The following is a 26553-nucleotide window of genomic DNA, read 5'->3' as shown; positions in this document are numbered from 1 at the left end:
GCCCTTCCTTCATGGATGATTCACCATGAGGATTGAAGTGGGCCGTTAAGAAATATTTCTTTAGCTGCAACAATTACTGTCTTTATTAGGGCAGACGTGAAGGCATTTTTTCCTAACTTTCTGTGGAGAGAAGAGTGGGACATCTGATACAAACTGCAGCCACCGGCGGAGCCTCCCCAGAGGTGCTCCTCAGACTTTCCAGCTGTGAATGAGGTGTCCCTGGCACTGCGGGACAGCCAGGGAGCTCAACAAGCATCTCAACTGAAATGCTTGGCCAGGAGAGAGCATGACTAAGAGGAGAACATGAGATAAGGGTGAAGCAAGGCAGTGCCCATTACAGAAATGGGACATGAATGTGGTCTACTGTCTGAGGAGCAAGTGACTGTGCATGCATCCACGGTGAAAGGCTGCAACAAGCCCCTAGGACGTACCTGTATGGCCTGGAAGCTTCCCCAAAGACAGGCACCTTTTAGAGCTGTCTTAGGCTGTAAAACAAATGTTTGGGCAGCACTGAGCTTGGCAAAGCTGGATGAGATGTTTGAGGTCTCCACCACTAGCCCTGTCTGCAGATCAGCATCCCCACATGCCCAGAAAATGAGGTACTAAGTAGGAATGCTGAACATAAGCAGAAAGCAAATGCAGCTTACCTCTTCACCGCGTGATCACCATCCCTCTGCACCTGGTCTTCTGGAAACAACAGTACTCACCTGTGTACATTTGGTTTTATTGTTTGTCTGTTTGGGTTTGTTTTGTTTTTTTTTTCTTTGAGAGCTAGGTGCTTTTCTCATAAATTTTTTATGCATTATTTAATAGCTGAAGAGATTTCATGGTATTTCTCAAATCCATGGCATCCAATAATAGCCAGATTTTCAATGCAAAAGCAGTAGATCTCTTTTCTTCTATTCCTTACAGTTTTATGTGAGAAGTTCTGCTGGAGTCCTCCCAGATCCCAGCAACCTCTATTTTACCAAGTGACTTTTTGAACATCCGTACCCCTTGAAATTCAAGCCAGAGAAATTTCCAATGAGACTGTGGAAAACAATTTATTTGATAAATTTCTGAAGTGGAGAATTTTAGTAAAACACAGGCATAAAATAAAACTAACTTGTACACTGGGTTTTTGGATACAAAGTAAAGAGTTTGGGATGCCGATACCTGGCAATCACTGTTGCTTTCTCAGAAGCGCACGAATTCATAGCAAGAGCACCAATGGAAGCACTGAAACAAAATTTCACCCAGCCAAACCACATCTTCAGTGTGGTCCTGGAAACAACTGTGTAAACATCAAGGGCCCACAACACCCACGTAGTGATAGCACCTTTGTCAGTATATCTATAGAGTGTGAGTCAAAGATCCTGGCAGATAACGGCAGCCTTTCCCTTGACTTTGCCGGGCTGTGGATGAGGCCCTAATTCAATATATAGAACAGTTAGTGGGTTTCCCTAGGGCCCAGGTGCCTAACTCCTAGATGGTGCTATAGAAAACAGTACTCCCAGAGAGCTCACTCGGAATTAGACAGCTTGGCACTTTTGGAAAAAAAAAAAAAATATTAAAAAAATCCCACTATCTGGGCTCAGAGAGTTTTTCCAGAATGGAGCTTGGACCGTAACACAAGCCATCAGGTTATTCGTGAGGTTCCTGGTTTCACTGTAGGACCATGAGATCAATTAGGGAAGGAGTGCAGTTATGTAGCTTCTTCTAGGGTTTCCCCCCTCCCCGGTGGCTGCTGTCCATCTTCCGTTCGGTTGGTGCTCAGCCTCCCTGCCCTGAACGGGAGTGTCAGCACTGAGGGACGCTCCATCACCGACCTCCACCACAGCCCTGGGAAGTCAGTGTCCCATCCCATGGCACTGGGGGCCAGACATGCTTCCACCTAGCTTAGGTAATGCAGTCCAGCTATTCTCCGCCCCCCCCCGCCCCAAGCACGGGAGATATGAAACAAACTTGCCAGCCATGACAATGATCCCCTCTCAACGCCTGCTGAAGTGTTGAATATTTCACTTGAAGCACAGCATTGGGTCAGGACCATTGTGAGCTCGGCAAGTGTTCAGCTGATGTATGAAAGAAAAAAGCAAATTAATAAAACCCCCTGTATCTGAAAAGAGCATGATCAGCCCTATGAGACCAGGCTAGTCCTTAGTGGTACAAAATTCCTCATCCTGATTCTTTCTTGGCAAAAAACAGCGGGATGAGGTTGGTATTGGTTTTCTGGCGGCTTATTGCTAGGTGTGCTTGTCTTTGCCTGCTGTGGGAAGGGAGAGGCAGTCATAGGCAGGGAGGGAAGTTTGAGGCTAACAGAGTAGAGATGCAGATGATGAAGCAGGAGGAGAAGGAAGGGGACTATGCGCAGCCAGGCTGTGGCATTATGGCTATCTGCATAGATGCAAATTCCTCAGGTTGGTCAAGAATACTGTTAATTTTTTTTGGTTTGGTTTGTTGGTTTTCATTTTTAGGTGAGACAGAAGCAGGCATGGCCTTGGCAGAAACCCACCTAGACACTCAGTCAACAGCTATCTTCCTGGAGACGGTTTGGTAGAATACACCACGCAGCAGAGAGGTATAGTCAGGCACACGGAAGAGGTGGCGCTCCCCGTAGACCACGTCATAATCTGCGCTCTTCCCCGTGACCAGGACACGGATGTTGGGCTCGTTGGCTTGGCTGCCCACTGCCAGCACGTAGATCTCGATGCCAGCCTGCTGAGCTTCCTGCACAGCCCTCTCAATGGCCCTCGCGGTAATCCCTTGAGAGTTGCCATCAGAAAACACCAGCACCCTCTTCTTCGCCCCAGCACGGGAGGATCGCTGATACAGCCCTGTGACATAGCGCAGAGCGGCGTTGACGTCTGTGGCGTCATTAATGAACTCCATGTTGTCAATGGCTTTGGCAATGACTGTGTAGTTGTACTGGAACTGAGCTTCCACTTTCTGCTGGTTCCTGCCACTGTACTGGACCACTGAGACACGCACAGAATCATCTGCAGGCTTGCCGGCCTCCAGGAACCGCTCCGCCAGCCGTTTCACGAACTTCTTGGTAGTCTCGAAGTTCTTGCTCCCCACGCTGGTGGAGCTGTCCACCAGCAGCGTGATGTCTGCCAGCCCAGCAAAGGTGACTGCAAGGGGAAAGGCCCAGGGCTCATTATGCTGTGTTTCTCCTCCTGCCTCTTCCACGGAAAGCCAGTGAAGTCACTGGCTGTCTCACAGGCTTCCTGCCTTGTCAGAAATGGGAAATCCCCACTCTCTGCTAGCTTGGTTTCCCCTACCCCGGTGCCGTCCTACACTTGTCCTTTTACCCTTTCATTCCTTCTTTTATTTAGTTTATGACAGGCTGCATTCTCAGGTTCTTATCTGGCTTAGATAATCTAGTGACTCTTGTTGCTTAAATACAGTGCTGTCCTTGCATGTCTGGGGAACCACTTCATCTCCCAAGGCTGGCTTCTTTCCATGATGAGTCTGAGGATTGTATACACTTCTGACTTGGACATGTACCCCACTAAATTCCTCCCTGTACTCACTTTTCAAGTACTTTTCTCAAATATCCCTGCCACGCTGCTGATTTTAACTTGTGCTCCCACCACCACATCGTGATTGATCTCATTACTTGCCTCAACTAAAGCTGGTAAGGGCTAAAATCTGGCACAGCCTCCTGTCTAGGTTTGGGGTACCAGAACAGCAACTGCCTAGGCTTTTCCCCCAGGTGCCTTGGGCTGGCGTGTGTATAAGAGACCCTGAGAATTACTGACAAGGCTTGCTCACTTCTCCAGCCCAGGAGCATCCCTGTTGCGAGAGGTCTCCAAGTCACGCATTCCCACAAACTCTCAGTTCCCCCACCACAGCACCCACAACCACCTTTGTGTGGCACGAGGAGTCAATACTCACTTGGGCAGGTGTAGTCCGGACATTTCTTCTCTGTTAAGAAAATTAGAAAGAGTAACGTCACCAGCTTACTCAGGAAAACCACTTCTCCTATAGCTTCCCATGGAGCCAGAGAAGGGACCAAGGGAAGCCAAGAAGCTTACTTCGGCCACAACCACATTGTGCAAGGCACTGTGCAAAGGTTATAAATGTGCACCAGAAAGAGCAGAGGTGCGCGCTTGAAAAATTCTGTGGACAGAGATGTCCTGCAGCAGGAGAGGACCTGGATCCAGCTGCAAAGTGTTCTGAGACATGAGACGTCCTTGTCCCTTATTTAGCTAAACCTTGAATGCCATTCTCTACTCTCAATGCCTGCTTAACAACATGACTGGGGGAAGGCAAGGGAGGGCAGCCTGCATTCCTCACCCTTTGGCTGAGGCAATCCTCACTGCCTTCCTTATTGCCTTCAGCCACAGACTTTCACCCACCTTGACAGACATATGAGGTGATGTTCTGCAAGAAGGTGTCATCTAGGAGCTCAGCGTAGTTGTCCCTTTGAATGGACAGTCCTGGCCTGGTTGGTCTGCTTAAACAGGCGATGTCATTCAGGTGATCTGGATTTGGAGGGTTCCGGAAAATGTCACCTATCCCAAGGGAAACCACCTGCAGGGAAGTTAGGGTCCATCACCAGATGCATTCATCATCTAATGCATAATAAACTTCAACGCCTGTCACTCTGTGAGAGTGCTTCTAGTGGCATGTGTTCCCCCTGCCCTAGCCTTGGGTAGCAAAGACATGGAGTCCCCCAGAAAGCCTGCACTACTCTGAAGCACAGCTGCCATGTGGCAGTTCCCTGCAGGCAGGGTGCTTCCCACGTGCCCTTACTGGGGTGACATCACACAGAGAGTTGAGCGGTGTAGGGTCCCGCAATGTGTCAGAGCGTCCGTCCGTGATGACAATGGCGACGCGCTTGTCAGAGGTGAATCTCCGCAGCAGGTTGTCCTTGGTGAACTGCAGGGCTTCTCCAGTGTACGTGCCCCCGGCTATCCATTTCAGGTTCTTGACTGCCCTGCAAGAACAGACACCAGTGAGCCTGCAAGCCCTGCCCCATGGATACTGAAGGAGACCCTGGGAACACATATCTCTGACACACTTGTGAGGCAGGGCAACATCCCTGCATGGGGCTTTGGGTGGAAAACTGGCAAGATCCTTGGCATCAGCACCACCTACAATGCCACCAACTACTACTTTCCACTAAAGAACTTTTAGCATCCTTGTAGTTGCAGGACCTGCTGGCCTGGAGATGGAGGATTGGAGGTCAGTAGGTGTCCCTGGGTCGGGTCTCTGCATGATGCACCAAGACCACACAGACTCACTGTTTGAGTGCCCCTATGTTGTCTATGTTGGCATCCCCCATGGCCACCAGCTCCTGGGTGTTGTCATGGCTGTACTGCACAACGCCCACGCGGGACTCGCCAGCTTCAAACTGTTGGAAAAAAACAAAAGCCAGTTAGATTCAGATAACTTAGGGGACACTGAAGAGTTCAGAAATCCTGCTGGTGGTTTGTACCAAATGCCTTCACGGCAGGCCCTGCCACCTCTCCTCTACAGAAGGCACAGGTAGAAGGAACCCCAACAGGGGTGGATGCACATGGGGACGAATTTCGTGAGCCAGCCAGTGAAACAAGACCCAAACCCAGGTTTCCCTGCTCAGCTACGTCAACACAAGCCTTTGGCCATGGTGGGTGGCTAGGAATAGATCTTTTTTCAAAACTTTTTTTTTCTTCCAACACAGTGGTTTTGCTGCTCAGCTCTAGCCTTTCTGCTTGTTACTGGCCCATGCATGTCCACACAAGTGTCCAACGGCAGGTCATTGTGGCTTTACAGCCTGTGTGTTCCAGATGTGTCTGGTTATACCTTAAGGAAAGACTGGATCCCAAACATCCCTTCCAAATCACAGAGGTAAACGAAATTTCCCATACAGAGCAGGTTACCAGAGAAGAGTTAGGAGAGTAAGCGTTCATGTCCCTCTTCAGACAGAAAGACTCACTACTGGGACAATGTTTCTGGTTTGGGCTGCAAAGGTCCTTTTTGGTAGTGTGCTTAACTGGTAACCTAAACCCAAGCTTGGGGCAGACAAGGGTGCATGGGGGGCTGGCCATCAGGGAGCTAGGGGAAGTTGCAACACACCTCATGTGTTGTCTACTCCAGCCACCTCAAACGCTCATCAGGACAAGGAATAGACTGAGAGACTGACTGATCAGGCAAACGCTTTATGAGCCATCTGCTCTGGGACATGAAGGAAGAGTTCACATCCATAGCAGGTAGAGCCCATTTGCCCAGAAAGAGTGAAATGTCTATATTTTGGGACAACGAACTGCTGTCTCATCTCCATCACATTATGGATCTGGGAGGAATCACGAACCACCCCAGTTACACACTTGAAGCTAAGCCTTGTAGAGGCTCTTTGGAGCGGGGGCATCTCCCCATTTTTCTGCCTGCAGTGAAAAATAAGTGAGTGCACAAAAGCACTGTATCCTGGCACTCCGTGGAAATCTCACCTTCACACGCTCATCCTTGCTCAGGCGGTCGATGACTTTGATGATGAAGTCCTTGGCAATCTGGAAGTTCTGCAGGCCGATGCTCTCCGAGCTGTCCAGCACAAAGAGGAGGTCGACAGGACCGCAGGTGCACTCTACAGCAAGGCACAGGAGCAGAGGGGCTTGTGTTTCCTATCTGAACAGCTCGCTCAGAGCAGTGTGCTTTGCAGGGAGGCATACCAAAGCAAGCAGTTGATGTCTGCTGTTGGTCCTGACCAGGTGGGTGCCTGTGCCCTATCTACCCACACAGCATGGTGTAAAATAAAGTGGTAAAATAGCTGCATAGGAAACTCGAGAATCAGTTCACAACTTTTTCCATTTGCATTTTGCTCAGCACCACTTATAAGACACGTAGCATTTCCAAGCTGTGAGTACCCTGAAAACACCCAGTAATTATTCCAAACCCCATTTCCTCATAGTTTTCTCATTTCTTCCATTCACCCAGCCCAGGAGGACAGAGGTGGGCTGGAGGAGGCTGACTCAGCTTGTTCCCCTCTTTCCCATGGTTGAAGGACATCATGTGCCGTTGCTTCCTTCAAACTTTTGGACTACAAACCCAACCCATTGGGAGAGTATCAGAGAAAAAAAGCCAGTACATTTCTCTGCAGACCAGCACAGGGTTTGGAAGGAGGACGACAGAGCTGGATCCACAGCATTCCCTGAACTGACATCCCTTTCAACTGCAAAAAGGGTAGAGAAAATCCACCTGCAGGTTGCTGGCACAGGGAACCTCGACAACACTTTTCAACCTTGACAACACAGCAGCTTCTGAATCCACGCAGCCCTCCCCTCATGCTCAGTCCTCCCTTCAAGGCTCTCACCACGTTTCCATAGCAGAAGGCAAGGAGCAGGGAAAGGGAGGGATGCAAGCAAGGGGAAGGGCTAGTAAATCGTTGCAGAGCGACTTTGCCAAGGAACACTCACCGCAGCAAGCTAGAGGAGAAGGGAGAGAAAGAGAGAGCGTTAAAACGCTTGACACAAGGGTTTTTCACACGCTAGTGCAGACTGCAGGTTTGTGTTTCTGAAAACCCAAAGACACCTTGTCTGGACAATTGAGGTCATGGAGGTTTCCCTCCCCTTTGAAATATCCAGATCTTGCTCCTGTTCTAGACTGTGTTGCACCAACCCATAGCACGGCATGCAGCAGAACTCCGTTTCTGCGCGCACTGATGCACTCTTATTTAAATAAAAATAAAAGTTAATCCTGGAGGGATTAAGTAAATCACCAGAGTATGAAGCTCAAATTCAGTTCCCTAAGAACCCTGTGTCCTTCCAGCATTTCATTACTGCCTGTGGGCCAGAAACCCTTTGCAGGACATGTGTACTGCTGCTTCCCATGCAGGACACCCCAGAACAGACCTCCCTTTCCCATGGGGGAAAGTCAGGCCCTGCTATTTAAGAGGAAAACATTGTAAAATGCTCCACACAGATTTTACAAAACTTTGCTTGTATTTTCTCTGAAGGATAATTGTGTATGTACTGAGGCACAGACAAAGCAAACCAGTCTGCAGTGTGCTCAAGTGAAACGCAGTTGCACGACCTACTCTAGAGATCATGCTGGAAGTCCCTGGGTCAAGAGAAAGGACAGCAATGTTGCCTCTTTTGGGTTGCTGTTCCAGCTGCAGGGAGGACTTCTCACCTCTCCCCCAGCTCATTAACTTAATTGTGACTCGTGGAAGGGGAGTGATGCCCATGGCATCCCTCTGCATGCTGCCTGGGGATGGCCCTGCTCATCATGGGCCAGAGAAAAAGCAGCTACTTCCCGCTCAGCAAGAAGTTGCTCAGGGTGGGAGGAGAGGTATAGGGATACTCACAGCACATCTTCATGATGATGTCCAAGATTTCACATTCCTGAAAACAGAGGTAAAGAAATGGTTGAATAACAGTGAAGGCAGCTTCCTGGCTCCCACCTTCCTGCTGCCCACCACCCCTGCTGCTGCTTTGTACCCTCAAAGCAGGTCCTGATCTGGAAATGAGTGACGTGCAAGTGGGGCACACTACAGAGGGGACTGGCTGGTGGCAGGAACGAAATCTGGCCAGTGAGACTTTCTGGAACAGTAATGGCGGTAAGCAACCACCCAGCCCAGGAGCACAAGGCTCCCCCAGCAGTAACCCCCTCCCAGGAGCCATCCTGTGGGGCAGGGAAAGCACAGACCAAGCAAGCAGCGCCCTGATCCTGTCCCACTCACATCTGGTCCTGGAGGCCCCACAGGTCCTTGTGGTCCCTGTCAAACAGAAGCATGGAGAGAGCAGTTAGAAGAGCAGCCAGTCCTATCTGCAGCATACTCTGCTGATACCTTGCTAAGCAATGCAGAGCCTGGAAAAGTCTCTTGGCTTCCCAGTTGCTGTCCCCTGCACTGGGCTTTGTGCAGGTATATCTGCTTGCTTGCACAATGCCCTGGGGCCGTGTGGGGCTGGGGGGAAGGAGACCCACTTCCACATGTGCTGTGCACACTGAGGTGGGAAGGCAAGCTCTTGCTGCAGGCAGCGAGCACACATACCACGTGAGACATGGCTTGGCATTGCCCCCACAGCACCCAAGGGATGGATGGATGAATGCTATTTTCTTGGAAGATGCCTCTCCTATAGCCTCCAGGCCAACGTGAGGCAACGCAAGCAAGTGGCAACTCAACACAAACTGAAACACTTTCATGTTCAGGGTGGCCACTCAAAAAGGCTGCTTGCCCTTGCTGAACCTGATCATATGAGAATGCTTTGCTCATGAAAAAGCACAAATGCCTGCATTTTCTACCCTGATTTGGGATAAACATGATTTCAGAGACCCGTGTACCAGGCTGCAGCAGTGGGTTTTCAAACTGCCTTGTTCCTGCTGTGAGGAAGGCCAAGCACAGGAGGTCTGAGGAGACCCCTGCTGCTGGGAGCTCCGTCAGCCCAGCACACTGCTCTCGTCGGTGCAAACCCTGCCAGGGTCCTTGCTTACCGGGCGGCCTTCAGGTCCCCTGTGGCCCTTCGCTCCTTTGATGCCCCTGGGGCCAGGGGTTAGGTTCTGGAATGAAAACAAAACCAAAATCCACTAATCTGCGGGTGTCAGTGTGCAGCACCTTCCCCTCCAGATGTCTGCTGAGCCCTGCTTAACCACAAAAATGTTCTCTGAGATTTCTGTACCCAACCAAATGAGTTAGGACTTGGGAGGGTCAGGATGGACACTGCGAAAATCTCCCTCCACAGGACAACGTTGCAGCATAGGTGCAACCATTGGTGCTATCTGAAAGCACACAAAACCTTGCAGAGATGATACCTACCTCAACCTAACAGATCTGGAGGTCTGTCAGTCATAAACTATAGAACACAAAATGAACATCTGGAAGGAGCTCCCCTTGCCATCAGACACTGCTCAGTGGCAAAGGTGCTTGCAGACTTACAAAGTCTGATGGGCTCTGATCTACAGGCAAGGTAGTGTCAGAGATCCAGCCCAAAGCTCCTGCACCATGTTCATAGAGAAAGACGATTCAGCCCTATAGAGATTACTCACATCATTGCCAGGGTCTCCAGCTTCTCCTTCATCACCTTTAGGACCAACATAGCCTTTCGTTCCCTGAAAAATAGTACAGAAGAGTCTCCTGCATGGACAGCTGTTGATAGTGTGGTGAAGTTGGTCCTGGCGTGCAGTGACCATGTGAGAGCTGGTTGGAAGGGGAGTGGGTGTGAAGAGCAGTGTATAGGCTCCCTAGCACCAAATTGCAGCGCTATTGAGGGTGGCTTTCACTGTTATAGCACCATCCGATTTCTCCTGGGTGGCACTCCCAACCCCAAACTCTGGCTCCAGGGCATCAGAGAGCACCCAGCCCAGGCTGCAGCCCTTGGGTGTTACTACTAGTGCACCAAGGCAGAACAATTCCACTAGAAGCATCCACTGCAGGGAAAGGTGGGCAGAAAGAAAAGAGGGCTTTGGAGGAGCAAGGCTGCTTCAGGGAGTCCATTTCACCATGCAGTTGATGGAGAGGCTCTAGGTGCCAAACCACTGGCTAGGGCAACTTCTGTTGGGCTTATGCGAAAGCAGCACACTTACATTAATGCCAGGGTCACCTCTGTCTCCTGGCTGCCCCTGGGGATAAAGGAAAGGAAGCATATTAGGTTGGACAAGCAGAAATAATGGTCTTAGAGTTTCAATGCAGCACAAACAACTTACCGGGGCACCTGTGAATCCAATTGTGCCATTCCCAGGAGGGCCATCCTCCCCCTGGAAAGCAAGGAAGAAATATATGAGATAATGAAAAGTAGAGCCCCTAGATTGCAGGGCAGCAGGATTTTCCCCTCCTTGGACAGTTTATCTCTACAGCAAAATGCCTGTGCAAAAAATATATGACTGGTGGTTTGGACAGTGGTGCAGGCAGGTAAAAAGACCACCTTGCTTGTGTGTGACCTGCACAACCACTGTCCCTCTCAGAGAGTGGGGATATGGCCACAGGCTGGGAACAGACTGGGAAGTATCAGGTCTCTGTTGCTGGAAAGTACGTCTCAAAATACAGCACTTTGAGCCTACAGATATGGTGCATATTCAAAAGCAAGCTGCTTGCAAATTTTCCCAGCGTCTCAGCTGTGTGTGAATGTAATCTCTTTTCTCTCTGAGCTGGATCATACTGTGTGGAACCAGCCTGCTCTACATCCTTTCCACATGGTGTGCAAACCCCCCAGACAAATACCACTTACCCTTTCTCCCATCAGGCCAGGGTCTCCAGGCAGCCCAGGTGCTCCAGGCAATCCCTTTGGGCCCTGAAAAGAGCAGAAGCAGCAGTCAAGCACTGCACACTATTCTTTAATCTGGGAAGACAATACCTTATGAGGCAACCAGATGCCATCATGAGCCCATCACGGGAGGTGTTTTGCAATGCAAAGCTCACGGCTGAGTTGGGGATTCAGCTTGCTCCCTGCCCTGGGCATCAAATCTGCTGGCAGATTCAAGTGGTTGCCCTTGGAGAGCGTCTCCAGAGCTTCTGTGGTGGGAAGCCACGTGGCTTGTGGTGTGGCTATACCCTCTCCATGACATGGTCTCTCAGAGGTGGGGGAAAAGGCAGCCATGGCCTTAAGGACCCATGAAAAATGCCTCAATATGTCTGCCAGGAAACTAGCACCTGAGTTTGTACATACAAGTTTCTAAAAATCCAAGGGATTTGGTGACAGCCCTGTCAGGCAGCATGTCCTGGACTTCCCTTCATTCCCTCCCCCCAGAAGATGCTGTGATGAAGCAGTGCTGACCTCATTGCCGCGGGGGCCGTCGTCTCCCCTGTAGCCTTTGGGTCCTGGAGGTCCAGCCTCGCCCTATGGAAACACAAAGAGCTCTCACAACAGGGATTTTCTCTTGATGCTGCTCCTACCCTGAAGGGCTGGTCCCTTCATTTTGTGATGTATCGGGTGGGGGCATCTGCCTCATGCCTCACACCCATCAGTGAGTTGCCTCTGCCAGCCTCACAAGAAAGGACCTGTTGAAAGGGGTAATGCAGGTGGGGAGGAGCAAGAGCTGTGCCTGGCTCCCCCTGTGCTCCCCTGCCTTCCCCTGCCTGCACAGGCTGCAACTCCCCACGCTTCCTTACGCCCGGCTTTCTCTGCAAAGCCCTGTAAGAGGCAGCCCTGGCCAGATCCCTGCTGAGTGTGAGCAAAAACTAGAAGCTTTCTGGGACAAGGCGTGACTCTGCAGGCGTAGGTTGAACATTATATGCTTTCAGTGGCAGCTGGGCTGGGGGAGAGAGTAACCTCTGAGCAGAGCCTCCAAGGCCCTAAAAGCCATCCTTCTCCCCCACACCTCAGTCCTGTAACAGAGGACCTGGTTTGGAAGAGGACAAGGGAGACAGGGGTGATGCTTCTAGCAGCAAAGCACAGCTGTGTTGCACAGTGACAACTCATCAGCTGTGACAGAGGTGCCCCAGGGGCACCTTGGTAGAGCACGTCACCCTGAAGGTGACACAGGCCTCCCTCCACAGACGCCCTCTCCATGCCTCAGGGCTTGGAGATGTCTGGGTCACAGACGGGCTGGCAGAAGTCCTTTTGTGGCTCTAGGGAGTTTCTGTCCTCAGGAGGCTGCAGAGCCCTGGCAGTGTGTGCTGGAACAGACCAAAGCTGTCAGTCTGCCATATCCCATCTAGGCAGCAGCCACTCACTCCATCAGCTGCGGGGCTGGCCAGAGACGAGAGAGGAGGTGGAAGGAGGTTTCTTTCTCCGAGGGCTCCAATAGATGTACAAGGGAACCCCTCCAATTCTGCTTGGTGCCAACAGCCCTTCACGGGGTTTACTTGCCTTTACAAGATTGGTAATGATGCTGGGTAAAAATCAGGTAATGACACTTTTGCCCACAGTTTCAAATGCTTGAGCAAGGTAGCCAGGTGTGCAGCTGGTCCCCAGGTGGTGGAGATGGCAGAGGTGGGCAGAGGAAAGGCAGAGAGCAAGCTGTGGTGGGAGCGAGTGATGGCTTGGCAATTGGCCCCTACAGCATCATTGCTGCAGGCATTGGTCATGCCAGTTCAAGACTCTTGGCCTCTGAAATATTTCCTGTGACGAGCCACATGACTACAGCCTCCTGACAGGCAGAAGTCAGCAATTGCTCGATGGTACTTGGGCTTCAGCATTGCAGTGGCATGTGCCCAAGAGCTCCCTCCATATTTTCAGTGCATCATCAGCACCTCCGAGCTTTTGTGGAACTGCCTCAGTGTGGGGGCTCAGCCTAGGCTCAGCCAGACTTTGCAGATGCTCTCTTGCCACCCGAGAGCTGAGGAATCCCTTCCAGCTGTCATCTCTGCTCCTCTTCGCACGGCAGCAGCTGGGAGAAACTGGTGCCAAACATCCATGCATGCCACACACACACTTCTTCCAAGGAAAGGTGTGCAGGTAGGGGCAGAGGACTTAAAATTACACAGTGCAGCGCAGAGCACTAAACTGCCCAAAGGCATGTGATCTTATTTCTGCAGAAAAGCCCAGAAGACAGAAAGCTGGGAATGAGGGACAGGAACTCGTGATCGTTCAACATCAGCCAAAGCTGGATCCACGACACCCTTGGCTTGTGCTAGCCGTACGCAGCCTCACTGTAGCACACAGCACAAATCCCTCACAGCCCTCGAGGAGTTCATGAAGATCCAATATTTCAGATTGGGAAATCTTTAGCAGCTCCCTGCCTACTACCTTTCTGAGTGCAACAAGAACTGCAAGAGGAATGGGCACCAAGGCCAGGAAGAGAGAGGCACCACCAAAGCTGCCTGTGAGGATCAGGGAAAGAGCGTGCTGACCTTTAGCTTCTCTCGGATAGAAAGAGGATGAAAGGGAGTCACAGGTTAGCAGGAGCCCATTCCCCTTGCCAAGAGAAATAAGCTCCAAGAGCCAGAGGTTGCAGATAACATGGCTTGAAAAACACTTGTTTGCCAAAGTCCTTCCCCTGCCCAAGCCCAATTATACATTTATTTTCAATTTGGCCAAGCAAAAGCATTCTTCCACAGCTTACGGAAAAAAAGTCCTCCGTTTGCAACTGCTTTTGAAATCTCCCTAGAGCAGTGGAGGTGCTGGGGCAGTCTCTGGTCTGGGGAAGCATTGGAGCTGCTTCTGTGATGCTTCCCTCTCTGGCAGGGGTTTCACTCAAGTTCAGTGCTCCCCAGGAGGGAAAACTGGTGTCCCACGGGCTGAGTGACAGCAGGGAGACTTCCTTCTCCTTTCTCCTCCTCCTCCCCACCAATGAAGGCTGGCTGGAGGCAAGATCTATCCCAGCCTGGCTCCCCACCATACTTGCACAGCTTTGGCTCCTGGGCTTGCATCAAATCCCCACCTTAACTCTGTCCTCTTTTGCATAGTCCTTCTCTTGCCTTGAACCTGGAATGAGCCTCTACCACACAGAGCGCAGCTCCAGTCCTTCCTCCTTCACTGATGTCAGCCTGCAGCTCCAGTCCATTACATATACACCCCCAAAAGAGCTGCCAGGGCCATCTCCTGAAATGTCATCTCTCACCACAGCAGTGCCCAGCAAGCTGGATGCTGCCAGACTCCCTTTTGTTGTGGCAGGAGCTCAGTTCAGCTACAGACAGTAGGATGTGGACAATTTGGTGCTCTTCACTAGCATGAGACAAGCTTGAGGAAAGCCCAACTCTGGGCAAGCACAACCATGACACAAGCATGTCTTCTGCGGCATGGTGCAGGTCTGCCATAAGGGTCACTCGTGCTGGGGATAATGTGAACGCAACATCTGTCCTGCATTCCAGATCTTCAAGGCTCTTCAACACTTGGTGGACCATAAAGGAGTTCAGAAGCTGTCTCATCTTTGTCTGCATGCTGCTTTCCATGTTTAATCCCTTGGGGAAGTCCTGTTCCACCAGTGTGGGAATGTTTATCTCAATACTTCCCTGTATCTTGGGCTCTGTCAAAACTCTGATGGTATGGGTGGGAGGGGAGTTTTCTTATAGAGCCCCGTCCAAGGGTGATGTCAAAGCATGCTTGCTTGGGTGGAAAGACCCTGTTGGCCATTGCAATTAGTGCTGTTGCCATGATGGATTAACCCAGCAAAACTTCCAGACCCAGAGTTATCCACCGGAAGCTGTATGTCTTTGGGAAGAAAAAGCTTTTAGTTGTGCAGAGGACAGAAGCCTTCCTCAGGCTGGAGGTACCTAGCTTTGCTTTCCAGAAAGCCCATGGGGTCTGAGATCTGTTCCTTGAGGCACACGAGGACAAGCAGAAGCTTGCAGTGAGAAGACTTGCAGTGAGAAGACTTGAGAAACACTGGCTTTGGGACACACCATATCTGCAGATGTCAAGGGTGTCAGGGGCACCACTGGGTCCCCATCAGGCTATCCTCACTGACACAAGATGTATCATTGACTCCCTTGACTGAAGTGACCAGCATCTGGCCCCGGGCCTGAACATTTTGTGTGTTGCTGCAGCTCGCGCTTGCCAGTTTCCAAATCTCTCAGACGTGTTGACATCTGTTTCCATGGGATTGGGAAATGGCATGGAGGTTTCTCTGTCTCCAGCCCAGCAGCCAAGTCTCCATTTTTTTAGCCTTGTTCATATCCTGGCTTCTCCTAGAAATCCCTGCCCCTCTTCAACAGCTTTGCTACCCGGTCCGGAAGATGCTGAGAACTTGCCCCAGGATGCTGCGGCATCAGTTAAGCCCCCTACCCCACTGTTCCCACTGCCCCAGCCACTTCCATCTAGGATGCAGAAAGTTAAACCAAGCTCTTACCTGGTCGCCAGGGGGTCCGAGAGGTCCTTCCCGCCCTTGGTCACCAGGTGGTCCAGGCTCTCCCTGAAAACGCACACAGAGGGAGTGAGAAACTCAAAGAGGGGCAGGTGTAGAGTGCAAAGGACCCTGCATGCAATGGGGAGTAGTGGTGCAGCACCAATAGCACATGCTGGATAGGAACACAGTAATCCAGACAGCGAGGTTTTGGAGGCAGATTCAGGTCTTGGGTAGGAAACTATCAGAGTGTGGCCACCTTAAAGCCAAAAGGAAGACCTTCTGAAGGATGGGAGTGCATGAGTGACATGTTTCAGCCTATTTTGTGCCAGAAAAGCAAATGCTTGGAGAGATCCATCTCGTGATGCTTCTACAGATTCATAGATCTGGCCCTGGCCCCAAAACCATGTAGCGGCTCCTCCCAGCCACACTCTGCAACCATGGCTGCTTTTCTAGAGCAGCTCCTGCCCTGGGCAGTCTGCTTGGAGAGGAATTGCTGTCTCCATGCACGGGCAGAGACTCTAAGCTTGCAGCCTTCTTCCTCAACGCCCTTTTCCTGCAGCCTGCCAGCCCTCTGGAGCTAAGGGGATTTCCAAGGGAATGAGCCAGCAGATGAGGAGGGATTTCCTGACATCTCACTGTTGATACTCTCCCCTCTCCTTTGCTAACACTCAGCACCCTGAGCCGGGTTAGGGCTGTTTGCAGAGAACTGACAGCACAGGAGAGCCTGAAAAACCTGAGTCTGGGTGTTTTTGCACCCCAACAGCCGCAACAGAAGGAAGTGACTGAGGGCTGGACACAGATTAGTTCCGCTTTCACTTAACCAGTCTGGACAGGATCAGCCTTCTACCAGTCCAGCAGAGCTGTGTCCCAACAGAGCAGCATGTCCGCCAGACCCAGGCTGGCTCCGGGTCACCCTCCTCATCTAGACCCATGGCCAGGAGCAAGCAAGCTGGTGAAGCAAAAGGAGAGCCAGGAGGCATGACACGTCATCCCTGCAGCCCAAGGGCTTACTGCAAGTTCCTGGCAATTCAGAAGAAAGCTTCCCCCCCCGAAAACTGGACTGTTACCCCTTGCAGAGCTGAATGACAGTTAAGCACAAAGCTTCGCACCTTAAAGACAAGCGACCCCTAAGATCAGCCAGCACCATGCGCTGCAAGACAAGCATCTTTGCACGAGGTGCTACTCTGCCTGCAGCCCTGGGACACAGGGTGAGGCAGCTCCCAGCCTGCAGGGAAGGGAGGCATTCAGAAACTTCCTACGACTGTCACACCTGACTTAAAACTTTGAGGAAAGCGGTTGAAAGCTTGGCGACCTAAAGCCATTTTTTGCAAGCTCAAAGCTTCCAGATGACTAAGCCGAACAGTAAATATAAAACGCAACTTCCAAAGAGCCCTGAGCACCAGTGAAGACGTTTCTGGCGAGGTTATGCAGCCTCGTGCTTGGACTAAAACTTGGAAGGAAGCAGACCATGATCTGCTGAACAATTTAACTCCAGGACATTGGCGTGCCTTCATCTCCTGCGCACATCTGCCCCGCACACCACGTGTGGTAGTGCTGCCGCTCCCCAAGCAGTAAACAGGAAAGGGGGAGGCTTCCAGCAGCCTCCCGCCAGAGCTGCCCCTCCCCAGAGTGGACCTTTGCCTGCCCCATATGAGCTGGTGGTAGGTACTGGCTGTCCTCGCACCAGAGACAGGGGAAGAGCAGCATGGTGGCAGCTGCCCATCAGTGCCAGGACACGGCTGGTCACCCACCAGGATGCTGCTGCTGGGAAGGGTGTTCCCCCTCCCATCCGCACCCACGCACGCTGCCCTGCCGCTAACGGCACCGGTGCCCTCCTTCCCAAGTCACCAGTACATCACGCAGCCCCCCAGCATCTGGAGGAGGACATCTTGCCTCTTTGCTCTCCATCAACTGGTTTTGCAGCCACAAGGCAGTGGCTGACCCTGCTCTTGGCTCGCTGGGTGCGCTCTCCTCTGGCTTTTGTCTGTTTGGTGATCAGCTGCCAGCATAAAGGCGCAATTGCTGGTGGACGATGGCACACCCCCCCGAGGCTGACAGGTAAAGGCACTGAGCTTGCCTGTTGGACCACAGGCTGGTGGAGTTAGACACTGGGCACCTATTTGCAGCCCCTGGCTGCCAAGCATGACCCCATTTGCAAGCAGATGCTGAAAGTCGCCCTGCAAATGCAGTTACCAGCTCTCCTCTTGGCCCGCGGTCACCTGGTGAGCCCGGAGGGCCTCTTTCTCCATTGCTGCCCTGCAAGGAGATGGTGGGAACACAAAATCAGGACCTGCTCACAGCAGGAGCAAAGTTCTCCCTCATTGCCCGCCTCTGAGCAGGCTCACTCCCAGCCCCCCTCCTCCTCTGCAGGATACCAGGCACTGGCCCATTCTGTGCTGGCACAGTGCCCAGCATCGGTGCCCTCAATTACCCGTTCTCCTGGAGGACCATCTGCGCCTGGAGGGCCCTGCAGAGAAACAACAGGGGTGGTCAGGTGGTGGGGATGGTGGGCAAGCAAGCATGGGGAGCGTCATAGGCATGGGCAGAGGACTTACCTCGTCGCCCGTCTCTCCTGCTGGTCCAGGCTCACCCCGGTTTCCAGGCGCGCCCTGTGTGAGCAAGCCACAGGGGTGCAAATGAGAAAAGTCAGCAGGTTTCAGAGCAAAGACCTGTGTGCTGGCAGAGCCTTGGGCAAGCTCTGCTTCAAAGCCAAGGTTGGAGCAGGGGACCCGTTCCTCTCACAGAGGGCAGAGGATGCTCGTGCACAGGTGTTTCACCCACCTTTTCTCCAGGGCTGCCGGGAATCCCCTGTCGGCCAGGTTTTCCATCGTCCCCAGGCTCCCCCTTTACAAGGACACAAGGCACTGTCAAGACTGTATCCAGTGCCCAGTGGTGAACTTCAGGTCCCACAGCACAGAGGCTGTCAGGATCCTGGTGCACCCCAAGCCCCTTTCTTGGCTGTGGTCTCTCCCCAGGGAGCTCCCCATCCCCAGCAGATTCCACCTGCAACTCCATGTGCCCAGTGCAAGCACCTTTTCACAGCAACCCCCTGCAATATCTCAGGGATGCTTGTGCCGGGCTTGCGGGCACCTGTTAACCTTGGGCACGCTGAAAGTCACACCAGCCAGATCTTATTGTGGGTGATTGTCAGTGTCCTCTAGCAAAGTCTTGCCCCCTAGCAGTCCAAGGAAGCCAGCAATGGGTCGGTTGCCACCCTCTCCCTCTTGTAATAGAGGGATCCCAGCATCCCTCCTTCCACATGAGGCTGGGCAGAGTGGCTCACCTTTCCTCCCTTGGGTCCATAAGCACCGGGATCTCCCTTTGGTCCAGGCGGGCCTTGAGCTCCCTGTTGAAAATAAAGGCAGCATCACTGAAAACCAAGACAGTATCACTATCTGCAGGAAACTGGGCATGGGCCGAGCATGTCAGCAGCCTGGCCCACAGCTCCCCAGTGGGACAGACAGGAGGGACATGTACTCAGGAGCAATGCAAGGGATGGCATGGTACTCTTGCACCATGGAGCCATGCAAACAATGCAGTGGCCACGTTGCTGAAACACCGCAAAACTGAGTGTGCTTCTGCAGCTCAGAGGAAAATAGCAGAAAAGGTGGTTGTTGGGCTGCTGTGGCTGGACCGCAGTGATACTCGTGCCATTATGGATGTGTCATCCTGGGAGCACAGAAATAACCAGGGAAACTGGAGAAATGCAATGTCAGAATAGTGTTTTCCAGAGTCCTCCAAAACCTCCAACATTTTCTGGGTGGCTGGTCACAGCAGGCTGAAATGGGTTAATCCTGGGCTTGCCTATCTGAAAATGAGCTCTTCTTTGCCAAGTTCACTGTGCTGAACAGCCTCCAGCCAAATGCTCCCTCACCATGCAGATTCCCAGGCAGCCCCAGGCAATGGGGGACAGCTTCCAGGCAAGGACAAGGCAGACTGCCCTGGGGGTACCCCCAAGGTACTATGCCCAGGATGAGCATTGCACACCTAGAGGCCTATTTCCAAGTGCAGCAACTCCCTCCCACAGCTCGCCTTCTTGGGGGGCTCCCCGTTTCCATGCGCCATCATGGCAGACCTGCTGCACTGGTTCCTTCACATCCAAGGAGCACCCACAGGGTACGTACATCGAATCCGGGTGAGCCTTTGCAGCCAGGTAAACCAGGGTATCCAGCTTCACCCTGTCAGACAGACAAAGCAGGGGTCTCCATGAGCGGTGCCCGTGGGAAGACCCCATCCATCATCCCAGAGCCCTTAAAGGAACATTCGAGCCCTGTCCCTGACTGGCAGATCGACATCCCCCCAGGGAAGGAGCACCACTGCTCCACGCAGGACACTAGCTTCATTCCCAGACCCCAAAATGCTTTTGGAGGGGCAAATGTCAGGGTTCTCAGGCTAAGCAAAGTGCCTCAGAGAGGAGATTTACCTTCATGCCATCGATGCCATCAATTCCACGCCTGCCTTTCTCACCCTGAAACAGAATAGGCACCATGAATAAGTAATTTCCAAAGACCCTTCTTCCCCGGGCCTCAACCAGAGAGAATAAACGGTGCAAAAATAGAGTCTGACCTTGGCTCCTTTGGCTCCTCTTGAGCCCTGCAAAGGGAAGGAGAGATGTTAGGTCCCCATGCAGAGCAGATTCATTCCCCTGCCATGCTGTGATCCCCATGCCAGCTGAGTCTGAGGGTGCAGGCATTCACCATGCCCCTGCACACCGCCAATCTCTCCCATTCTGCCTGGCTGTGCCCACTGCATGGTACTTGTCTGATCCCCAAGGCTGCATCAGCTGCAAACTGTCTGATCCCATCAGATCCCTGCTCCTCGCATGGGCAGTGCCCAGAGTAACCAAGCAGGGGGACACAGAGATCTCCCTCCAACATCCGTGCTCTCCTCACCTTTTCTCCTCGACTTCCTTTGTCACCCTAGAGATAAAGGAGAGAGGAAAACGGGAAAATGAAAACTCTTGCAACACAAAGCCTGTGCCCCGCTTAGGTACCATGCCTATGACCCTGCAGCCCTACATACCTTCATTCCTTGGTAGCCAACAGGTCCCATGTCTCCTGGTCTGCCCTAGAGGACAGAAATGTGGTGTTACGGAGGCAGATACTTTTACCATCATTGCCATGGGGCAATTTCCCCCAGGCATTCGATGTGGGGCTCAGGCCCCAGCTGCCATACCCTCCTGCAGGAGGCTCTCCCATAACTCCTCTCCTCATTTGCCTGGTCTGGGAACACAGAATCATTGTGGAGGACAGAAGGGACCTTGCCTTCACCTCCACCATCTCCATCCCTTCCTGGGGGCAAGGGAAACTGGGCACTTGGGGACATCATTGGGGATGAAAGGCAAGGGCAGAAAACCCTTGGGAAGGAAAAATGCATGGCATGGGGTTTCCAAATTGGGAATGCACAAGATGAGTAACTGCACACTCATATGCGTGGGAGAAATGCACCTCCCAAAAATAAGTGTACCCAGTAAAAAAAAGGGAGGAGAAGGGAAATAGTTTCCTCATGCTATTAGCTTATTATTTACTGAAGTGTTCCCTGTAACACTGCTGTACTTGTCATGTCAGAGGACACAGGAGGGAGCCCAGAGTCCACCCCTGGGCTGGCATACATGAGTCAGAGATGTGTCCTTCAGGAGGAACAGCTATTTTGGGTAAGGAACAAGGAAGCCTTGTAGCAGCAGAGGTGGGGACTACCCCGCTGCTCAGCAGGGTGGCTGTTGAGGGCGTCAGCTGGCCGTGATCCCACTGACTACCCATGGAAACAGGGTGATGGAGGGGCAAGTGCTGGTGAGGATGCACCTGAGAGGTCTGGCCCTGCGCAGAATTACCAGGGCTTGTCCTTTACTTACTGGGTCTCCAGCCTCTCCTTTCTGGCCAGGAAGACCTGGCTTGCCTCTTTCTCCCTGCAATACAGGACAGAAACAAAGTTAGCTCATTATCCCCAGGAACAGAAAAATGACCTGTTGAAAGGAGAGCAGGGAGGATGGTAGCAACAATGCTCCATGGATGTGGGGAGCAGATGATGTCAGCTGCATGGGAGCATGGTGTAGGTCCTCATCCACCTCTCCGTGGAGCAGTGGTGGGATGCTGAGGACCTGTGCTCCAGCAGTCTCTGAGCGTGCCCGGTGAACCCATCCCACCACCCCAGTCCCACAGCATGGCCACGGCCAGTCCCTCACCTCATTGCCCGGGTCACCGGGAGGTCCAAGGAGTCCTCGGGGAGGCTGCAGGAGAGAGGTATGGGTTAGACCAGCCACCGAGGCACAGCCTGGGGCCATGGGGATGTGAGGGAAGGGCACAAGGGGTCTCAAAAGCCCGACTCACCTGGCACTCAAAGGAGCAGCACTGCCCAGAGAGGAGAAAACAGCATTAGAGGCAGCAGGCAGCACCAGGGCCAGGATGCACCCTCTTTGAAGGGAGCTCCCCAGGCTGGCAGGAGCCAGGTAGGGGCTCCCTGCAGGACAGGACTGTGCTACTGAGCCCCTCCTTGGCTGTGAGTGACCCGCAGAGGATGGGCTTAGGCACAGGATCAGGGGGGAGCAGGGCTCTGGGGGACACTCACCGATTGCTCTGTGTTAACTTTCTGCAAGACAAGAAAGCAAAGAAAGGGGGTTTGAGAGGGGTGGGTAAGCCTGGGGAGGGGGTGGGCTGGGGAGGAGGCAGGTAGTGCTCACAATCATGTCGATGATGGTGTTGATGGTATCCTCCACGTCAAGCTCACGGGTTGGCTTCAGGCTGGTGGCAGTGAAGTTGCGGCGGTAGGCATGGTCTGTGGCAATGATGTTGAGCCGCTGGTCCTACAGTTGGGGGATGAGGACAGCAGAGTGAGACCTGCAGGCACCTGTGCAGGGCCCGTTCCCAGGGGCCACCCTGGGGACCCACATCCTCCCTCCAGGGAGGGGCTCTGAAGGGCACACAGAGCCATACTGAGGGTCCTGTGTGCCCGCTTGGGACAGCATCCTACAGGGAGCACCCCCACTATGTGGTCCCTACCAGGTGGTTGGGGGAGATGGCAACAGAGAACACTTTGATCCCTAAATGTTTGGCTTCATTGGCGGCATCATCCAGGCCTCCGCAGGGCTCCTTGTACCCTTCCAAGGGGTGTCCATCCGTCACCACGATCAGGTATTTATTTTCTTTGTGATGGGAGCCACTGCAAGGGTTTAAGCACAGGATTTAACATTGCAAGGATTTAACAGATTTAGCTGGAGAGGGGTGGTTTGGGCACCTCTGGACACTCACCCCAGCCAGTGCCCCAAGCTATGGTCAGGGGATGCTTCTTCCCAGCAAAGCCAGAGCACTAGCAACCTGCCAACCCTATGCCTATTTTATGCCTAGGTGACCTCCTCTCCCACCCTGGGGACAGCTCTGTACAATGCACAGGGATGTCTTAACCCAGAAGCTCCCAGTCTCCATCCACCAGGGCCATACCACCAGCATCACCCTCTCTGCCTGCCCCAGCCCCGTTACCTTACCTGATGAGCAGCTCCTCAATGCCCCGCTTTATGGCACAGTCAGTGTAGGTGCCCTTCCCAATGTAGTTCACAGCTGAGACACGGTTCTTCAGCTCATTCCGGCCACTAGGCATCGAGGTGAGGCTCTTGATGAGCACAACTTCATCGCTGTAGTGCAGTGCCCCAGCATTCCACACCAGGTTGCGGTCGCAGCGGTAGTACCTGTGCAGACACACCAGAACATGTGGTTTCAGCACAGCTCCCACCTTTGCCTCACTTGCACTGGCCTCCATGCAAAATGCAAATCCTCTGACAAACACTATGGGGCTTTGCAAGGGCTTCCTGCTTTCTCGCAGGGCTGGGACGTGCTTCACATGCAGATCCCAGCCATGGGAGCAGGGCATTTTGTCCAGCAGGTGGAATGGCAAAGGAGTGTAGCTGGTGGGCATCCGCGAGGGTCAGACAGTTTGGCAGAGAGGCTTTCTGAAGAGGTACCGGGCTGGAACTGATCAGGAGATGCTGAGCCAGAGAGTCAGGTGCATGCGTGCAAGGCAGGTAACCACTGAAACACCCCACGCAGGACTGCAGTGAGTTTTCCACTGCCTGATGTGTTAAAATCTGAGGGATGTCTCCCTCTGAAGGATGCTCTGACTCAGAGATGGATGAGTGTGTGTATTGAAGCCCTGTCCTATGCGCTGACACAGCCTGCACCTGTCACTCCCTGGGACAGAGGCATCACGACTACCTGTGCTTTGGCCAGTGCCCCAAAAAGGGTCTTTTCACCATGCTGGGGCCAATCCCAGAGGGATGGGGTTGCACAGCTTCCTCACTTCCCCAAGCTCATTTTCTCTCTGCCCAGCAGGATGTCTCCTAAAGCCACCAAACGTTACCCACTGCTGTCCCCTCCACCCGACCGCTGCCAGTTGCCTCGTCATCACCTATGCTGACCACACTGTGCACACCTCAGGTGCCTGGCAGCATGGGGTGCATCGTGGTGGCTTGCAGAGCCAGAGCAAGTAGAGAGCAGCAGAGTGGGAAACAGGGGCGTTTGGGGTGGACTCGGGAGGTCCATCTGTCCATCTGCATGCAGCAGGGACTCTGGACAAAGCCCAGAGCCTTGCTTAGGAGAGAACCATGTTGCGTTGATGGAGGCCTGGCAGGTTGCTCCCAAACACAAGGCTTCTGGTCACTCAATGCCTTGTAAGGTAGTGCTCCTGCCTAGGCAACGGGCAGGTGAGCTGCTAACCACCCCCCACCTGTCTTAAGGTGTGGGTGAGCTCTTGCAACAGTGGGACATCCCTGTGGTGACCAGCACTCATCTCCTGCTGTCCTGAGGGGCTCAGCAAGACCCACGTGCCTCCAGGACTTGTGGTGCTCCTGTGCATCCCTGGGTCTCCTGCCAGCAGGCGAGTCATGGCCTTTGCCTGCAGCCCTTCCCAGCATCACCCCCCTCCAAGATCTGAGAGCTTTCATGCTCCTGGGCACCCCTGGTTGACCTCACCCTGGGAAAGCCAGGGTGAGACCTGGATTGGTGGCTGCAAGGGTGGGTGAAGAAGAGGCAGATGAAGATTTGAGCAGTGGGGTGGATAAGGGGCACCCAAAGCTGGGTTCAATGCTGCAGGGTGTCCTGGGATATGCCAGTTGCAAGGGAGGGTTTGCTCTGTGGGGTGCCCATGAGTGCTGGGTTTAACATCAGAGGTGCCCTGCTGTGACCCAAGCACCTGGGTTGTTCGGGCCTGAGCAGCTGGTGGCACAGGGATCTGCATTGCTTTGGCACTACAGAATAACCACTGGGCCAGCCAGATGTGGTGAGGCTGAGGTGCTGCATCTGCCACTCCAGGAAGCCCTTGCTTTCCTGAGGGGGGGCGCGGGCAGCCCTGCTAAAGGCACGCTGCTGCCCTCAGCGTGGATGGGGTGAAAATGGGGCGGCCGTGGAGTGGGAGAGGGAGGAGACGCTCCCACCCTTCTCCCCGCATCACTGATTTCTTCCTCTCCCTCCATGGATGGGCGTGCAGGGTGATCTCAGCATCCCCACCCAGCACCCACTCCTAAAGCCACCTGGACAAAACCCCAGGAGATGTACCTGTTTGTCAGCTTATCAATGAACCGGTTGGTGAAATCTTTCACTTGGGCAACCAGGTCCCCAAAGGGCTTCACCCTCAGGGCGACACTCTCTGAGGTGTCCAGGACAAAGAACAGGTCCACAGGGCAGTCTGGGAAGAAGCAGAGAGGCAGGAGTTGGTGGGCGGCCCTGCTGCACCGCCTCCCCGGCCCGGCTTCCCGCACCGCCGCCACCCACAGTTGCAGCCCAGCTTGCTTCCTAGCAGGCTCCCAGGGTCTGTGCTCAGGCGACCGCTTTCACATCCTCACCCCATGCGAAACATGCAAGCACACAGGCACGGGTGAGGTTGCTCATTTCTGTTTTGGCACCAAGGGTAAGCTGTATCGAGCACATATTCAGAAACCATCCGTTTCTGGCATTTAACAGCCTCCAATGCTTTTTCTCCCATTTGCATTAAAAGACTACCTTTGCAAGACCAATACTATTTTATATAATAATAAAAAATAACATGGAGCTGCAGCAACCACTTAGAAGGATAAAACCAAGACATGATAGCAGTTAACACAATGAAGAACTAATGATTTTCTGACACACCCTGGCACAAATGTCATTGCAGAAGAAAGCAAAGGCACCTTAAAAGCCAGTGCCAAAACAGAATCTTTCAGAAAGCTAAACTGGTATCAGCTGTTATCCCCCCCCCACTGCATCCTATTGCTACTAGTAACACCTGATAAGAGCCAAGGAGAAAGACCCAAAAAAAGCATTAAAAGTGGGTACGTTTTGCAGATCGTCTCTACTCCTACATTGCTTTCCTCAGTAAACACAACTCTTCCCCCAAACGTCCCAACAAAGCTGTGTCAGTGGAGGCAGCGGAGGCATCCACCCGGGAGGGAAACAGCAGCCAGACTTCTCTGCTGATCCCAGGGAAGAAAAACGCTCTGGGAAGCAGCCTGGGCTTACCTTCTGCATTTGCGATCCGAGTGGTGATTTCTGGGCGCTGAGCCCATGAGGCCCCCCCCAGGAAGACAACCGGGAGCAGCAAAGTGAGTAGAAAGCCTCGCAACCTCATTTTGCTTGGTTCAGATCACCATCGAGCTGGATTGAAAATAGAAGCAGGGAAGGAGAACCCGGCAGCTGAGAGAGGCCGCCGTCTGGAGGCAGGAGTCACTGAAGATATTTTTTGCCGCTTTCCCCTTGGTTTCCGTGGGAGGAAGAGCAGGCAGGAGGGTAAGGGTGAGGAGGAGACTTCTCTAGCCCGAGGACAGAGGGAGGGATCAGGGGCTGTCAGCTGTGAGTCAGAAATGAATGAGGCATTTCTCCTTACACTTTTTCTGTACCTTTGATGGCACCCTGGCCACTGGTGCCTGGGAACTCCACAAGCCTCACACAGGGACCTCTGGTGTGGCCATTGCTC

At 52.9% G+C, this 26553-nt stretch overlaps 1 protein-coding gene across 1 annotated transcript; it reads right to left on the bottom strand.

Moving 5' to 3' along the window:
* Positions 1 to 1027: 1027 nt before the first annotated feature.
* On the bottom strand, positions 1028 to 26361 carry COL6A1 (collagen type VI alpha 1 chain). Its single transcript, XM_054209724.1, has 35 exons — positions 26100 to 26361; positions 25161 to 25290; positions 23099 to 23299; positions 22617 to 22776; positions 22298 to 22420; positions 22186 to 22206; positions 21948 to 21968; positions 21803 to 21847; positions 21473 to 21526; positions 20644 to 20688; positions 20514 to 20540; positions 20188 to 20214; positions 20045 to 20089; positions 19746 to 19799; positions 18905 to 18967; positions 18403 to 18465; positions 18177 to 18230; positions 18053 to 18088; positions 17815 to 17877; positions 15625 to 15687; positions 11670 to 11732; positions 11124 to 11186; positions 10603 to 10653; positions 10483 to 10518; positions 9946 to 10008; positions 9394 to 9459; positions 8642 to 8677; positions 8267 to 8303; positions 7377 to 7385; positions 6414 to 6547; positions 5229 to 5338; positions 4738 to 4921; positions 4341 to 4515; positions 3877 to 3906; positions 1028 to 3110 (listed from the first exon to the last, which is right to left on the bottom strand). The coding sequence occupies exons 1-35, from the start codon at positions 26206 to 26208 to the stop codon at positions 2500 to 2502; spliced, it is 3072 nt and encodes a 1023-aa protein (XP_054065699.1). The 5' UTR covers positions 26209 to 26361; the 3' UTR covers positions 1028 to 2499.
* Between the last annotated feature and the right edge of the window lie 192 nt (positions 26362 to 26553).

The sequence above is a fragment of the Rissa tridactyla genome, chromosome 7 (assembly GCF_028500815.1).
Source record: "Rissa tridactyla isolate bRisTri1 chromosome 7, bRisTri1.patW.cur.20221130, whole genome shotgun sequence".
NCBI classification, from domain to species: Eukaryota; Metazoa; Chordata; class Aves; order Charadriiformes; family Laridae; genus Rissa; species Rissa tridactyla.
The sequence above is the reverse complement of the archived record's forward strand: the minus strand, read 5'-3'. Positions and strand labels throughout refer to the sequence as shown.

Coding starts and splice junctions, on each gene's coding strand:
- COL6A1 (XM_054209724.1), bottom strand. CDS start 26,208: ATGAGGTTGCGAGGCTTTCTACTCACTTTGCTGCTCCCGGTTGTCTTC. Junction 23,300..25,160: donor ATTGATAAGCTGACAAACAG/GTACATCTCCTG, acceptor GTGTCTGCACAG/GTACTACCGCTGCGACCGCA. Junction 8,304..8,641: donor TGGGGCCTCCAGGACCAGAT/GTGAGTGGGACA, acceptor CTCTGTTTTCAG/GAATGTGAAATCTTGGACAT.